A 16,530-nucleotide genomic window follows, 5' to 3' on the forward strand; every position below is an offset into this window, starting at 1 on the left:
TGGATTGAGGGAAAGATTTACAGAGCAAAGTACAGAGAGATCCTTGATGAAAACCTGCTCCAAAGCGCTCAGGACCTCAGACTGGGGCGAAGGTTCACCTTCCAACAGGACAACAACTCCCAACGGAGGAGTGGCTTCATGACAAGTTTTTGAATGTCCTTGAGTGGCCCAGCCAGAGCCCAGACGATGACGTCTCCTTCAGTGACCTGACCATTGCATTTATGTATAGCCTAGTGGCCCATTGAGACTCAACAATGGCAAATAATAATAATGATAATATGATTCAAGGTAAATGGCAAATTCTAGTACAAAATAATACAAATGATAAGATAAATAATGTCTTGTTAATCAAAGCTTCATTAATTGTAGCACTACAAATGTCACATACTGTACATGCTCAAATGCACATTATTATTAGTATTATTTGGTGCTATAATTTGCCATTTACCTTGACATATATTATCATCATAATTGTTTTATATTGTGTTTATTATTATTATTTATTTTTTGTATATATATTTTTTACCCCCTTTTTCACCCCAATATTCGATCTTGTCTTATCGCTGCAACTCCCCAATGGGCTTGCGAGAGGCGATGGTGGAGTCATGTGTCCTCCGAATCATGACTCGCCTAACCGCGCTCCTTAACACCCGCCAGCTTAACCTGGAAGCCAGCCACACCAATGTGTCAGAAGAAACACCGTTGAACTGGTGACCGGAGTCAGCCCGCAGGCACCTGGCCTGCCACAAGGAGTCACTAAAGCGTGATGAGCCAAGTAAAGCCCCACCGGCCGAAACCTCCAAATGGCGCAGTGCCTTAGACTGCTGCCCCACTCGGGAGACCCCTATATTCTTTTGTTTCAATGGGCCACTGGGCTATAAATGGTCAGTGCAATGGTCAGGTCACTCTGAGGGAGACATCCCCTTTTTACATCCTGTACAATGAATTAAAGTGAGCTAAAATAAATACATCTCTGCCTTTTTTGTAGCTTTCTCCAACTCCTTTCTGCCTTGAATTAGTCATTTTGTAAGTTTTTCTTGGTAAGCCTTTCTTGTGATATGGGTCTGTTTGTCAGGCAGCACAGTCATGCTAGCTCTGCTCTGTTGACCTGAGCAGGATGGGATTAGATTATTGCTCTGCCCCTAGGACAACACTGGCCTTTATGGGGAAGAGGAAAATAGCCTGTGATGTCACACAGTACAACTGGTACTTTAACATCTTACATGATGGACGGACTACAAACATTATTTCATCTTTGGCCAAATGTAGAGTACTATATGCCGAGATAGAATGATCATTTAGAATACTGTAAAATAACCTATTATCAGGATCTTGCTTAAATCTGGTTGCCGTGACGATGTTGGCTGTCTTTAAGTCACCAAAATCATTATTTCTCTTTGTGATGTTGTTGGCTATCTTAGGAGCTCTATTTGGTTTGACGTTGTACAATTTCTTGAAGTGATCTACATGTATATCATCTACTCTTTTTGGGTTGTGACATAGTTGGCCATCTTGAAGTCACCTGTGTTAACTCTACTCTACGCTGTTTGAACAGGCTCACTGCTCGGTGGAACGAGCAGGTATGATTGCCGGAGTGAGGATGAAGAAGATTCCAACGGAGCAGTCAGACAAGTACGCTGTCCAGGGAGAGACCCTCCGGAGAATGATACAGGAAGACAAGGCTGCAGGACTCATCCCCTTCTACGTAAGAACAGAACACACTCATCCCCTTCTACAGTACAGTGGCTTGCAAAAGTATTCATCCCCTTGGCATATTTCCTATTTTGCTGCCTTAAATTTAAAACTTCTTAAGGATCCTTGAGATGGATGAAATCATACCTTGAAGGCAGAACTCAGTGTGTCAGAGGGAGCAATGAGCTGTCGCCCACTCTTGGCTATGATGTGGGCGTGCCCCAAGGGTCAATACTAGGGCTCCTCCTGTTCAGCCTGTACATTAATGATCTGCCTTCTGTCTGTACGGGGTCTGAAGTTCAAATGAGCAAACAACAAAGAGCAAACAACAAGCTGAACAAGAACTCACTACTGTAATGGTCCAGGTTACAAAGTGGCTCAGTGACTCGTGTTTGCATCTCAATGTGAAAAAACTGTTTGCATGTTCTTCACAAAGAGGGCAACAGATGCTACTGAGCCAGATGTCTATGTGTCAGGGGAGAAGCTCCAGGTGGTATCTAATTTTAAGTACCTTGGCATCATACTTGATTCCAACCTCTCTATTAAAAAGCATGTGAAAAAGGTCATTCAAATAACCAAATTCCAACTAGCAAATCCGATTTATACGAAATTGTTTGACTACAGAGGTAGCAAAATTGTACTTCAAATCTATGATACTCCCCCACTTAACATACTGCTTGACTAGTTGGGCCCAAGCTTGCTGTACAACATTAAAACATATTCAGTCTGTCTACAAACAGGCTCTCAAAGTGCTTGATAGGAAGCCCAATAGCCATCATCACTGTTACATCCTCAGAAAGCATGAGCTCCTGAGTTGGGAAAATCTTGTGCAATACACCGACGCATGTCTTGTATTCAAGATCCTAAATGGCCTGGCTCCCTCTCCACTCAGTATTTTTGTTAAACAGAAAACCCAAACATATGGCAGCAGATCCACAAGGTCTGCCATGAGAGGTGACTGTATTTTCCCTTAAGGAAAAGCACCTTTAGTAAATCCGCTTTCTCTGTGAGAGCTTCCAATGTCTGGAATACACTGCCATCAGACACACATAACTGCACCACATATCACACTTTCACAAAATGCATGAAGACATGGCTAAAGGTCAATCAGATTTGTGAACATAATCCCTAGCTGTGTATTGCCGCTTTCCAGGTTATCTGTTGTCTGTAGCTTGTGAGGTGTGGAAACACTTTGTTGCTTTTATGAATTTAGTCTTGCGGCTTTTTGTTCTATGTTGCTCTGTCTGTATGCTACGTCTTGCTTGTCCTATGTTGCTCTGTGTGCTCACTGCTCAATGATTGTCTATATTGTAATTGTTTTTAATAACCTGCCCAGGGACTGCGGTTGAAAAATAGCCTGCTGGCTAAAACCGGCACTTTTACTGAAACGTTGATTAATGTGCACTGTCCATGTAAAAATACAATTAATTTAAGCTCAAACTCAATCAGCGTTCCCGTCAATGGGACAGTTGTAAATCATGCAGCGCGTTATGTCAAGATCGCAGATTGTAGAGAAACAACAAATGTCTTATATCGGCTGAAAGCTTAAATTATTGTTAATATAACGGCACTGTCCAATTTACAGTAGCTATTACTTTGAAAAAAATGCCATGCTATTGTTAGGAGCACTCCTCAAACAACAAAATATATTTTTCACCGTGATAGGTTTGATAAATTCATCTCTGAAGGTGAAATGTGTACTTACATTCTGAAATCGTGCTCTGATTTATCATCCAAATGGTCCCAGAGATAACATGAAGTGTTGTTTTGTTAGATAAATTCCTTTTTCATATTCTAAAAAGGTCCATATAGCATGCGCAATCGATTTTGTATTTCCACTCGTTCAATTTGCAAAGAAAGGAATTTGTGAAAATCTCACCCTAAACATTGTTTCAACGAGTCAAATCCTGTTTGTATCTATTCCGCAGAGATCCTAGAAGGTAACAAGACTTCACTATTTCATTAGGGGTGTAGTAGGACACCATATTTGGTCAGAGAGCGATGCCTTCTTGGCACGCCGATGACGTGGGCGGCCATCACTTGAACGACTGTATCTTTGTCAAATAAGCACCAACCAGGGTCAAACAAAGTTAGATAGATAGCCAATGAGCTGGGCTTTACGGGAGTATCCATGTATATGTTGTAAAATGTAGCTACTAACCTTGTACGACAGCATGCCTTTTCATTTTGGACAAAAAATTATAAGGATATTCAGAGTTATGAAGTTATGAAAACTGGTTGTTTTGCAAATGTTGAACTTATAATATGGATACTAATACTTCAAAAGCTAAATCAAAGTCCAAATATACAGATTTGGTGATATTCTTGCTGAAAAATGGAATATGAATGCGAATGTCTCCTTCGTGATTTTCCCAAATGTACCTGGGGACTTCACACTAAATGTCATGTAGTTCGCTCATTCTTCAAGTTATCCGTCTGAAATTTTGCACATACGCTGCTGCTAACTTGTGTACACCATCGGAATTACAACCAGAGTGATGGCTAGAATTATGACTTTTCTCTTGCATTTCAAAGATGGTGGTAGAAAAAGTTATTTTTTTTCTTTGTTTCTTTTCTTTGTATTTTCTTCTACCATTCTCCTACATTCAATTCACATTTCCACAAACGGTACCAATAATATGCATAATATGGGGCGGCAGGGTAGCCTAGTGGTTAGAGCGTTGGACTAGTAACCGGAAGGTTGCAAGTTCAAATACCTGAGCTGACAAGGTACAAAGCTGTCGTTCTGCCCCTGAACAGGCAGTTAACCTAGGCCGTCATTGAAAATAAGAATTTGTTCTTAACTGACTTGCCTAGTTAAATAAAGCTAATTTTTAAATTATTTTTTAAATATCCTTGCTTCAGGGCCTGAGCTACAGGCAGTTAGATTTGGGTATGTCATTTAGGTGAAAATTGAAAAAAAGGGGTCTTAAATGTATTTTTAGGGGGTTTGTATATCATTTTGATTTACACAACATGCACTTTGAAGATGCAACATTTTTTTTTATTGTGAAACAAACAAGAAATAAGACCAAAAAAACAGAACTTGAGCGTGCATAACTATTCACCCCCACAAAGTCAATACTATGTAGAGCCACCTTTTACAGCTGCAAGACTCTTGGGATATGTCTCTATAAGCTTGGCACATCTAGCCACTGGGAGTTTTGCCCATTCTTCAAGGCAAAACTGCTCCAGCTCCTTCAAGTTGGATGGGTTCCGCTGGTGTACAGCAATCTTTAAGTCATACCACAGATTCTCAATTGGATTGAAGTCTGGGCTTCGACTAGGCCATTCCAAGACATTTAAATGTTTCCCATTAAACCACTTGAGTGTTGCTTTAGCAGTATGCTTAGGGTCATTATCCTGCTGGTAGGTGAACCTTCGTCCCAGTCTCAAATCTCGGAAAGCCTGAAACAGGTTTCCCTCAAGAATTTCCCTGTATTTAGCGCCATCCATCATTCCTTCAATTCTGACCATTTTCCCAGTCCCTGCCGATGGAAAAACATAATGGTGCTCTGTGGGATGTTAAAAGTTTCAGATATTTTTTTTGTAACCCAACCCTGATCTGTACTTCTCTGCAAGCTTGTCCCTGACCTGTTTGGAGAGCTTCTTGGTCTTCATAGTGCCGTTTGCTTGGTGGCGCCCCTTACTTAGACTTTCAGAACAGGTGTGTATATATACTGAGATCATGTGACAGATCATGTGACACTTAGATTGCACACAGGTGGACTTTATTTAACTAATTATGTGACTTCTGAAGGTAATTGGTTGCACCAGATCTTATTTCGGGGCTTCATAGCAAAGGGGGTGAATACATATGAACACACCACTTTTCCATTTAGTTTTTTTTTTGAATTTTTGGAAACAAGTTTTTATTTTTATTTTCACTTCACCAATTTTGACTATTTTGTGTGAAAACCAAATAAAAAATAAATTTAAATTACAGGTTGTAATGCTACAAAATAGGAAAAACGCCAAGGGGGTGAATTGTTTTGCAAGGCACTGTTTGTAAGAACAGAACACACTCATCCCCTTCTATGTGAGAACAGAACACATGTCCATTTACGTGGACAAGCTTTGAGGCGGCAGATTGCCACTTAGAATGGACACATTCATTTTCCCCTTATTATAAAGAAAATGCCACAATCAACTGTCCAAACAATAGTCAATAGTCAATAGTCAATCAGAAATAACCAATAGTCCAATACAGTCCACAAACACACTCTTATGAATATAATGTAATGTACTGTATATTTCCAGAAAGAACATGCATACTGAAACAACAGCCCTAGAACCCACACATAGACTCACAGTGGCAACAGTTGGGAGAAAGATGTAATTCACCGTTCATCTTCCTCTCCCCGTCTACTACTGTTTGTGTGTACCATGCCCTGAGGCCTAAATAGCATGAACTGTTAATTGTAATCGCCTCCTCTGCCAAACCAAATGAAACTGGATCTTGTTAACCCATGATAAACGCCAGGAGATCAGTATCTGTAAATGATTACTATACTGGCCTAGTCTGTCTCCCAACGGACAAAGATGTCCTAATCACAGTGTTTATCTGAATGGACAAATCTCTTTCTATGGCTATCTTTGGAGGAGGAAATTACAGGTATGATTATCATATCGTTCATGTATTATGGCATATTTTCAGTTATGCTAGAGCCCTTTGTTAGACCATCATAATACAGTACATCTCACTCATTGTTGTCATGAAGATGTTACTTTATGAGTTGTTGATTTGTGTTCTTTCATTTAGTTCTGTGCTACTCTTGGGACCACTCCCTCATGTGCATTTGATCACATTACTGAACTTGGGCCCATATGTAAGTATGATTCTCAAAGCATTATTAACATACTCCTAAAGGCTGTCTATTAGCACCGACATGTGGTTGTAGACTGATAAAGACATAGGAATCTACTGTACAGCCATGTCTCAGTACCAGCTTTGTATGTTTCTGTACTACTGGTTCTACACATTTGTGTTTTTGTCTCAGGTAATGCAGAGAAAATCTGGATGCACATTGATGCTGCATATGCTGGGAGTTCCTTTATTTGTCCTGAATTCAGACCCCTGTTGAACGGCATTGAGGTTAGAAACCAGACACAAATACACACACACACACACACACTTCCAGTTAAATTGTCAGTGAACATACTTGTATTTACACCCATTATAATTTGTGTTTGATAATAACTTAATTTGACTGTCAAGAGGGAAGTGTGCTAGAATGAGTAATATGCCCAAAAATTGGTAGGAAATTAGAAGAGCATCCGTTGGCCTTTTGAACAGCATGCGTCTCTCCAGCCGAGCGAAGCCGAGTGGAGAGACACACTGAGAGCACAGATAAGGCTAAAGTAATTTCCTCAGGCATCATCAGACCTTTAGATAAAACCCTGCTGCTCTCCTCGTCCAAGAAATATCACTGTTTATTAGCGACACAAGTTCAAACAATGTTTGGGTTGGGGGTGGGGGGGGGGGCAGGGATGTAGTAGAGGAGGCGGGCACACACACACACGCGCACACACACACACACACACACACACCTGAATGACAGGCAGTCAGGCACACCGGCTCCCTCTGCAGCTGAGGCTGGTTGCTAGGATATGAGTGATAGGCAGGCTCCTGCATCTGTCAGCATGGTAACAACTGGGCACGAGCCCCTCTGATTGATATTGTCTCCTATTGCTGCCTGCTTTTATTGCGTCTGTGAAGGCAGATGGGAAGGATATTAGAAAATCAGCGATAGAGAGCAAATAGATGAGACTGGAGATTTCTCTCTTTGAGGAATCAAGGTGGTGACAATAGAGTTATTGTGCAAGATGCTCTATTTAGCATTTCAAATAAAGGTTGCCTAGGTGTTAGATATGCTGCGTACGCCATATCTTTGGAGCCATCCTAGTGAAATATGTTATCTGTTGTGGTGGTAAGCCAGCTGCAGTCAGTGCAAACCTAGCGATGGCAACAAGGGGCTTTGACAAGTCAAATATGTTATAAGACTACTGTTTTCCTACAGTTAAATGGAAAAAAAATGGCTTGTGTATTATGAGGGTGACCTGTACATTTGCATCGAAATCAGCTGATTTGAATGGCTGACTCTTATCTCTTTCAGTTTGCAGACTCATTCAATTTCAACCCACACAAATGGTTGTTAGTCAACTTTGACTGCTCTACAATGTGGTAAGTTATCAAGTGATTGACAGTCAGCCTTTCTAGAAACGTTGTTTTATTAATGAACAGGTTGTTTTATCTGACAGGGGGGACAGTCTGTAAAATTCCCTGTTGGTCATTTAAATAAAAACATACAACTTCCTTAAGTAAAATCTTTATTTGTATAATATAGATATATATTTTTTTCCCAACATTTTTTCCATCTTTTCTGTTCTATGGGGAGAGGGGAGCAGCTTCAACATGGTTTTTAATATTGATTCAAATCTAAACTTCCTTGTGAGCTCAGCACGACACTGTGCAACTGTATATGTGTCTATAACCTAAAATCTAAGGCTGTACTATTCTCCCCGTCCTTAGTTACACTGTTGCTATTGTGGCTATTGACTACACTACTCTACAATGGGCCGTCATAACAAAGTCACCTCCAGAAGTACTATCTAGACACCTAAAGCATTCTTTAAACAGAGTGGGTGGGAATAGGCATCCCATCTGCCCTCTCTCTCATCACCCCACAAACAACCCCAACATTTCTTGTTGATAGAACGCTCAATGCCCTCCTCCATCCCCAGTGAGTTGTCAGTTAACAAAGTCAGTTCACAAAGGAAATGACTTATGTAAGGAGAGACTTGTATAGTCTGCTCAGAAATAGCTGTCTGCTTCTTTTTTTATGACGCTATAGTGTATTTTTCACTGCCTGCTGCAGTGTCATCCACTGTAGGGTGTTCCATTAGACCATTGTCACTTTACAATACAATACAACTTTATTGTTCAATATAAGTTAACAAAAAGAGAATATACGTCACTAAAATAGAGATGATAAATTACTTCAGTAATGTGTGTCTTTTGTAAGACTTAATGTAGCACTGAACAGCTTCTGTATGTGGGGGAGTAGTTTTCTGTGCTTTTCTTAAAAAGCCTTGCCCTTTAGCCTTCCCTTCTGTTTTCTGTGGGAGCTCTAAGAGGGTAACAGAGTTTAAGTGTTTCAGTGTCTGTCCATAGGGTGAGGAAAAGATCTGATCTCATTGGGGCCTTCAAGATGGATCCTCTATACCTGAAACATGATCATCAAGAGTCAGGTAGATATTTTTACACTGACAATAGTCTGTATTGACATCACTTTTTTGTGTTATTCCCAATCTATTAGGTTTAAATGTGGTAAATCTAGCAATAGTCTCATCAGCCTATTTACAGTATAGTGGTTTAATTTGATCAAGTGCAGATGATGTCTGGAGTCCCTGTAATGTAATGGGATGTGAATGGTGTTAGTGTGAGAGCCCAGTACATCGCATCATGGATCTGAGGGTCTGTCGGCTTACTCACCTCACAATCCTGCTGGCTTTAGGCTTGCTAATAAACCCAAGGTGGATGAACTAATACTCACCACCATAGCCCCATGTTTTATATGGCTAGGAAGTGTGTGTGTGTGTGTACGCGTGGAAACGTGTGTGCATATGCTCGAGTGTGTGTGTGTGCAAACGTGTGTGTGTGTACAAACATGTGTGTGTGTGTGTGTGCATGTGTTCATGTACTGTAGTTGCACTGTATGTTTGTGTGTGCTTGTGTTAGAGAGCTAATACAATAAAAGCGTCCAAACGCTCTCCTAATAACACACCTTACACAATATGTCACTCTAAAACAATCCAATTCAATTACCGATGTCCCTCACGTCCTCCCAACAAAACATTTGCACTGTAATAGTCCACTAATGGTCCTGTTGCATCGCTGCCTGCCAGTGTTAGCCAGTGACAGAGTGTCACCCATCTTAGATGCAGATGTAGTCTGTGTCCCAATTGGAACCCTATTCCTTAGATATTGCACTACTTTGACCAGGGCCCATAGGACTCTATGGGCCCTGGTCAAAGTAGTGCACTATGTAGGGAATACGATGCCATTTGGGACGCAGTTGCACAGCACAAGAGTCTGCCTCTGGCAGGCTGCAGCTGTGCCTGAAGCCTCCTCCTTAATTGGACTGACAGAAAGACAAAAGACTGGCCAATCTCTCCTCACAGAGGGAGGCTGCTCACAGTAAGGCCACTGCTCCCCCAGCTCCAGCTCAATGAAATTACAGGTTATTGCCACTGCAACAGGGCTTTTCTACTGTATGTGGAGGCAATGAGAGAGAGAGAGAGCGAGAGATAGAGACTTGATCTGGCAATGTTAAAATCTGTTTTCCATGCCAATAAAGCCCTTGAATTTAATTAGAGAGAGAGAGAGAGAGAGAGAGAGAGAGAGAGAGAGAGAGAGAGAGAGAGAGAGAGAGAGAGAGAGAGAGAGAGAGAGAGAGAGAGAGAGAGAGAGAGAGAGAGAGAGAGAGAGAGAGAGAGAGAGAGAGAGAGAGAGAGAGAGAGAGAGAGAGAGAGAGAGAGAGAGAGAGAGAGAGAGAGAGAGAGAGAGAGAGAGAGAGAGAGAGAGAGAGAGAGAGAGAGAGAGAGAGATATGATTTTGTATAAAGCTCAGCGATGGTACCAACATTCCATAATATGCTAATAACTATGGTATAGACACACACTATAAGTGATGGACTACAGTGAATTAAAATGTTGGCTGTGAATTGCTAATAGTATAATTACTCATCTGTTTATTTACAGGGCTGGTCACAGATTACAGGGTAAGCTGAATGGTTATATATTCTGTCTATGTGTAAGAGTGACGCTGGATGTCATATCAGAGGAGTTAGTTCTGTTTGCTCCACTAACCCTAACCCACTTATCCCCCTCTGCCTCACCCTATCTCCCCCTCTACCTCAAACTACCTCACAGCACTGGCAGATTCCACTGGGCCGAAGGTTCCGCTCTCTCAAGATGTGGTTTGTGTTCCGGATGTATGGGCTCAAAGGCCTTCAGGACTACATCCGTAAGGTAACAGCAAAGCAGAGAAACAGCTTTGGTTCCCTTCCCTTCCTCTGTCAATCAAATCAGCCTGGTCTGTGTCTATCTAGTTCTATCAGTAAATGAAGCAACAGCAGCAGCAGCAACACATAAGGCCTCCAGCCATACACTGAGGCATACTGCATTCATCTACTGTCTATATTAGATAGAACAACTCCAGTAAAGCATGTTTGTAATCAATCATATGTAGGCTACAGTTGTCTTTTTTACAAAACAGTGCTATTCAACAAGTTGACCATTGACTACTGTAGGTCAGATTACATAGAAATGTCTCTGTATGGGGCTTTTGCTGTCCTCTTGGTACAGCAGCATGCAGTTTCTGAATAGACATACAAACAGTAAATGAATTATAGTGGACACACACGGACCATTAAACCTCATAGTGGTGGTGACCTACTGGCTGGGAATGAGGAAGTGGAGTGGTCAGCTAATAATCACAGTTAGGACCAGGGTTTTGGCCTCATTAATGACTGAGTTGGCATTGGAGTTATTACTAATAGCCCTGTCCTGGCTGTTCTCACTCAGACTTTGGTTACAAATACTGTACATCATGATGTACTACTGTGTAATTGTGATTACATGCAATGATGCACGTTTTGGTTCTCATTAAGCATGCAATGCCACACACAGATTAGTGAATGAATGACATGTTTGATCCTGTGGTGAATAAGAGTTTGAACAGGGTGAGCTGAAATAGGACATGGTATTTAGCTTGGAGGTTTCCCTCCAAGGAAGGTTGGGCAGTTTGACGACTATTTCATGGTTATTTTCTTCAGTTTTCCGGGCGTCTTTGTACAAACATCAAAGTACATACTGACCTAGCCCAAAGGCCGGCAGATGGCGATATTGAGTTGTTTAATTTTATCGTCCAAAGGGAATCTATTCAACCGGCTATACATTCGTATCCCCTGTGGACTGGTTCGTACATAAAACATTCTCCATTCAGGCTGCAAAGGCATCGATTTGCTTCTTAACTTGATATAATGTTGAGAAGGCATAAAAAAAAACGGGGGATATAAGCATACTTACTTTATGAAACACCATTTTCCACCACCATGCTAGTGGCTATTTGCAATTCCCGGATGTTGTGAATCGCGTTCAGCCAATCAGGTTGCAGCCTACTGTTGTTTACCATTGGTCTGAACGCTGTACGCAATGTTAGGAAGTAGCATTAGCCACCATTTTGTCGCCACTAAATCAAGTTAAAAAGGAAATCGATGCCTTTGCAACCTGAATGGAGATTGTTTTATGTACTAACCGGTCCACGGGGATACAAATATATAGCCGGCTGCATACTGTAGATCATCTTTGGACAGTCACCATCTGCCAGCCTTTGGGCTAATACTGACCTTTCTATGACTAGATTCATTGTCAGAGAGCTTGTGCTTTTCATTTCCGTACTAAGACTGAGATATATCTGGTTCCATGGGCATACTAAACAACAATGCATTTTCTGTTCGATTCAGGGAGTTGTATGGATAGGGCTATGTGCTTTAATGTTCTTCTAGTATTTTCACATGTCTAACAGGTGTCATCACATTAACCCTTTGATTGAGAATGGAGCCTTTCTCGAGGGTAAATTAACATGAAAGACAATGTAGCTACAATTTATGGTTTCAGCATTTGCTGAAGGTATATTACAACAGCCAGCTAGCTAGCTGCTGTAAGGACACCACCCTATAGGAAAAATAATGAATTCAAATTAAGTTACTAGGGTGCCACCTAGTGTCCATATCAAGAAGTTCACCTTAACGCATTTCCATAAGCAGCACCTCAGACTTCAGTGGAAGGCTGTCTGAGTATGAATGAATGACTGTCTCTCTGCCTTCACAGCATGTGGAGTTGGCCAAAGAGTTTGAGAGCCTGGTTCGAGCTGACCAGCGCTTTGAGATCAGTGCAGACGTCGTCTTGGGGCTGGTCTGCTTTAGACTAAAGGTAAGACAATTCAGCCAACTGTGAATGTTAGTTCAGGACATGATCATCAAACGTTCATAAACGTTCGGAAACTATCTTTGGACTGGAATAGACTAAAATAATTTATCGTTAGGTCTATGGTATAGTTTTAGTTCACATTGCCGGCATACATTTTATTTAAGTTTTTAAAAAGTATTTGACTATTGTTACATCCTAAATGGCACACTGTTCCCTATATACTGCACTACTTTTTTTTACCAGAGCCCAATGGGATATATAGGTAATAGGGTGCACTATATAGGGAATAGGGTGCTATTTGGGAGGCAAACTATCTTACCTTTCCTCCTATAAGGGCTCCAACGAGGTGAACGAGACCTTGCTGAAGAGGATCAACAATGGCAGGAAGATCCATCTGGTGCCGTGCCAGCTGTCTGGTCAGTTTGTGCTGCGCTTCGCTGTCTGCGCCCGCACCACCGAGTCACGTCACATCCGCGAGGCCTGGCGACTCATCACACAGCTGGCCGAAGAGGTCATGCAGGAGCTGCCCCACTGACCATCCACATTGACTAGACAGGCTGGGTTGGACCAGGAGCTGTAAGTATCAAGTATTTCAGAGTAAGAGTGCAGGTCTAGGATCAGGTCCCCTGTCCATTCATTAAAATATTAAATACTAAATTGATCCTAGAAGTGGATCTTAGATCAGCACTCCTACTCTGAGATGCATGATGAATAAGGGCCCTAACCCCACCTGACCATGGCTGGTATTCAAAAAGTGTCTCAGAGTAGGAGTTTCCATGTTGTCTTATTTCTTGTGAAGTAAAAGGCTAAAGTGATCCTAGTTCAGCACTCCTACTCTGAGATGCTATATGAATACAGGCCTGGATCTCACTCAATGGAGGCTGCTGAGGGGAGGACGGCTCATAATAATGGCTGAAACGGAGCGACTGGAATGACATCAAACCATGTGTTTGATACCATTCCACCGATTCCGCTCCAGTCATTAACACGAGCCCATCCTCCCTAATTGAGGTGGCACCAACCTCCTGTGATCTCACTGTGTTTACATCATCAGCATACTGTAACTGCAGCCCTTTCTCTTTGCTGTCTCATCCCATGTGTGTATTTATATGTGTGGTTGTATGTGAATCAGTGAATTTGTGTTGGTGAGTGTGAATAAATTAAAGGTGCGTATGTGAGTGAAGCAAATCATATCCAGATGTTAAGGTTTTGCCTGATATGTTACTGTAGTGTAGGGTTTACTGACAATACTCAAGCATGTGTTCTATGTAAAACCAGACTGACTGAGTTCTGCTTTGACTCCACACCAGTATGCTAAATGAGAGAGGCCAGGCTAGAGACGGGCACCACCCCCCTCAGGGCTCTGTGTATGCCCCACCTGCTCCTACAACCCCTCTCCACCCTCACCCTCACCTACCCTGCCCTGTCCCTTCTCAACCAACTGTTCATCCAAATCACTTTAGAGAAAGGCCAGCATGCTAAAAATACAGGCAAGGACTTAGTATGTGGGGCTTTATCCTGCCTGAGGTTTATCCAGGCTCTGGTCACTCAGCTGTGTTTACCTGCTCTAGTGGAGTGATTAGTAGAGGTATTCAATTCAGTACAATATTATTTATCTCCTTAGGGGCATATTGATTAAAACATTGGGATAGTGTAGGTCCCTAAAACAAGATTGCACATTATACATGTTCACAATTCAAAACATTTAAGAGTCAGAAAACATTGTATGGTTTGGCACCATTATACAGTAAGTAGAGATAGAAACAGTTAGTATCCCACAAGGTGTGAGCTGTTCACTGTTTTCATGAAGCCAAAAAAATTAACAGCATGTTGAGATTTTGCCAAAGAGAGAAACAGGTATCTTATACCAGAGACACAGGTATCTTATACAAGAGACACAGGTATCTTATACAAGAGACACAGGTATCTTATACAAGAGACACAGGTATCTTATACAAGAGACACAGGTATCTTATACAAGAGACACAGGTATCTTATACCAGAGACACATGTATCTTATACCAGAAAAACAGATATCTTATACCAGAAAATCAGGTATCTAATACAAGAGACACAGGTATCTTATACCAGAGACACAGGTATCTTATACCAGAGACACAGGTATCTTATACCAGATAAACAGGTAGCTTATATCAGAGTTGTGGCCATTCCCGTTTCAATTCAGTCAATTCTGAAAGTAAACTAAAATTCTAATTCCAAAATGTTCTCATAGAGAAACATTGAGCAAAAATGTTTAACTCCCTAATCGACTGAATAGAAAAGGAATTGACCCCAACCCTGTTTCATAAGCAGTTTTGTCCTGAACAGCATAATAACCCATGAGACAAATAAGAGCTCTTATGGGAGCATCAGTTAAAACACTTACTGTAAGCTTTTGCCCTGCATGAATAAAATATACAGACAACAGTTAATGTCTCAGTTGATTTGAAGAGACACAAAAACAATATGTACCTAGCTTCACTTAATGCCCTCAGCAGTAGCAGTGAGCCAAGGAGGAATTGACTTGAGAGGGTCTCTCCTTAAGAAGGTAATATGAATGTGTTTCAAATGTGTACTCTACTGTATGCACATCATATGATGTTTCTGTTGGGCTGTTGGATAAACAAACCAGTTGAATTAGATTAGACCTTTAAGCTGTGATTCCCAGCATGTCATGGAGTCACTCAAAATAAATGAACTAAGTAATCAAGAGATAAAATATCCCTGTCCCTGGTTTGATTCACAAGTCAAGTGTGCCTTTTGAATGAGGGATGGAGGGGTGTGTGTGTGTGTAGAATATGTGTAGTGGTGTCTTTTTGTCTCTTTTGTGTCTGTGTTTACTTGATATAACCAGCAGTGGGCTGACTGCTTCAGTCTCACACTGGGGGGAAATTGTATTGTTAACTTGATCATCTCTTACCTGGCGATAAGGTGGTAGTGCAATCCTATGTTTTTTGAAGGAGGAAAACCTTAAGCATAGCTGTATTCTTTTATATGCTTTGTGGCTTCCTGCTACTTATCTGCCTTGTGGCATCATTGTACTGTCCTCTTTACACAACAAAATAAATGTGTTTGCGATGTGTATTTGAGTATGTCATACTTTCACATTGGATTGGAAAGGTCCATTGGTACCCACCAATGATTATGTATGATTAGCCTATTTTAAACTAAATCAGCACTATCAAAATCACACCATTTCAAATACAATATTTAGGAGTTTTGGTGCGATGCCCTGGCAAACCACTAGATGGCAGCATTGTCCTAGTCCAGCGACGGTTGGAGCAGTAAAACCACAGATGGAACAATGAGACCGGCAATTCACCGGATGTATAAATGTGAAGCATCTGCTTGGCGTTTCCACTCACTACGGAATATAATAGTGAGAGGAAGCCCACTGGCCGGCCGTGGGAGAAGATGGAACGAGATTAATTTTGGGCAACATTCTGCACATTTTCTCATTGAATAATAATTTGATTTCAATACAGTTTTCTGTTCTCAAAACTAGAATGTGTTATGGACAGAGTGGACTAAATTGTTTAGAAGGAATGCAAAGGTTGAATTTAGTTATTGCACAAGCGCACTTCACAGAGGAGACGATCCGGAAATATGCAGATGCATGCGGAGAACGCGCCAATAGGATCTCACTAGCTCGTGCTCGGCTCTGCCTACCTCCTTACTTGTTCGGCCCACTATGACTAATTTGTTCCCTTTGAAAACGACAGGTGGTGGTCTATCTTGGTTTAGTTATAAAAATCTTTGGTAAAACGTTCAGCTAAAAAGCCTAACATACCAATTCTGCATCCGTATTGGCACCATATTCCCTATATAGTATTGCACTAAATA

The 16,530-nt window shown here is 41.3% G+C and overlaps 1 protein-coding gene across 1 annotated transcript in view; it reads left to right on the forward strand.

Moving 5' to 3' along the window:
* The window catches only part of LOC110485968 (aromatic-L-amino-acid decarboxylase), a 38,245-nt gene extending 22,476 nt beyond the window's left edge, over positions 1-15,769 (forward strand). Inside the window, exons 6-14 of the mRNA XM_021557241.2 lie at positions 1,556-1,705; positions 6,455-6,521; positions 6,693-6,787; positions 7,809-7,876; positions 8,867-8,943; positions 10,456-10,475; positions 10,627-10,725; positions 12,589-12,690; positions 13,022-15,769. Of these exons, the coding sequence (XP_021412916.1) occupies positions 1,556-1,705; positions 6,455-6,521; positions 6,693-6,787; positions 7,809-7,876; positions 8,867-8,943; positions 10,456-10,475; positions 10,627-10,725; positions 12,589-12,690; positions 13,022-13,222 (879 nt within the window). The 3' untranslated portion in view covers positions 13,223-15,769. The remainder of the gene's footprint in view (positions 1-1,555; positions 1,706-6,454; positions 6,522-6,692; positions 6,788-7,808; positions 7,877-8,866; positions 8,944-10,455; positions 10,476-10,626; positions 10,726-12,588; positions 12,691-13,021) is intronic.
* Positions 15,770-16,530: the final 761 nt, after the last annotated feature.

Source organism: Oncorhynchus mykiss, chromosome 2, assembly GCF_013265735.2.
Source record: "Oncorhynchus mykiss isolate Arlee chromosome 2, USDA_OmykA_1.1, whole genome shotgun sequence".
Classification (NCBI taxonomy): domain Eukaryota; kingdom Metazoa; phylum Chordata; class Actinopteri; order Salmoniformes; family Salmonidae; genus Oncorhynchus; species Oncorhynchus mykiss.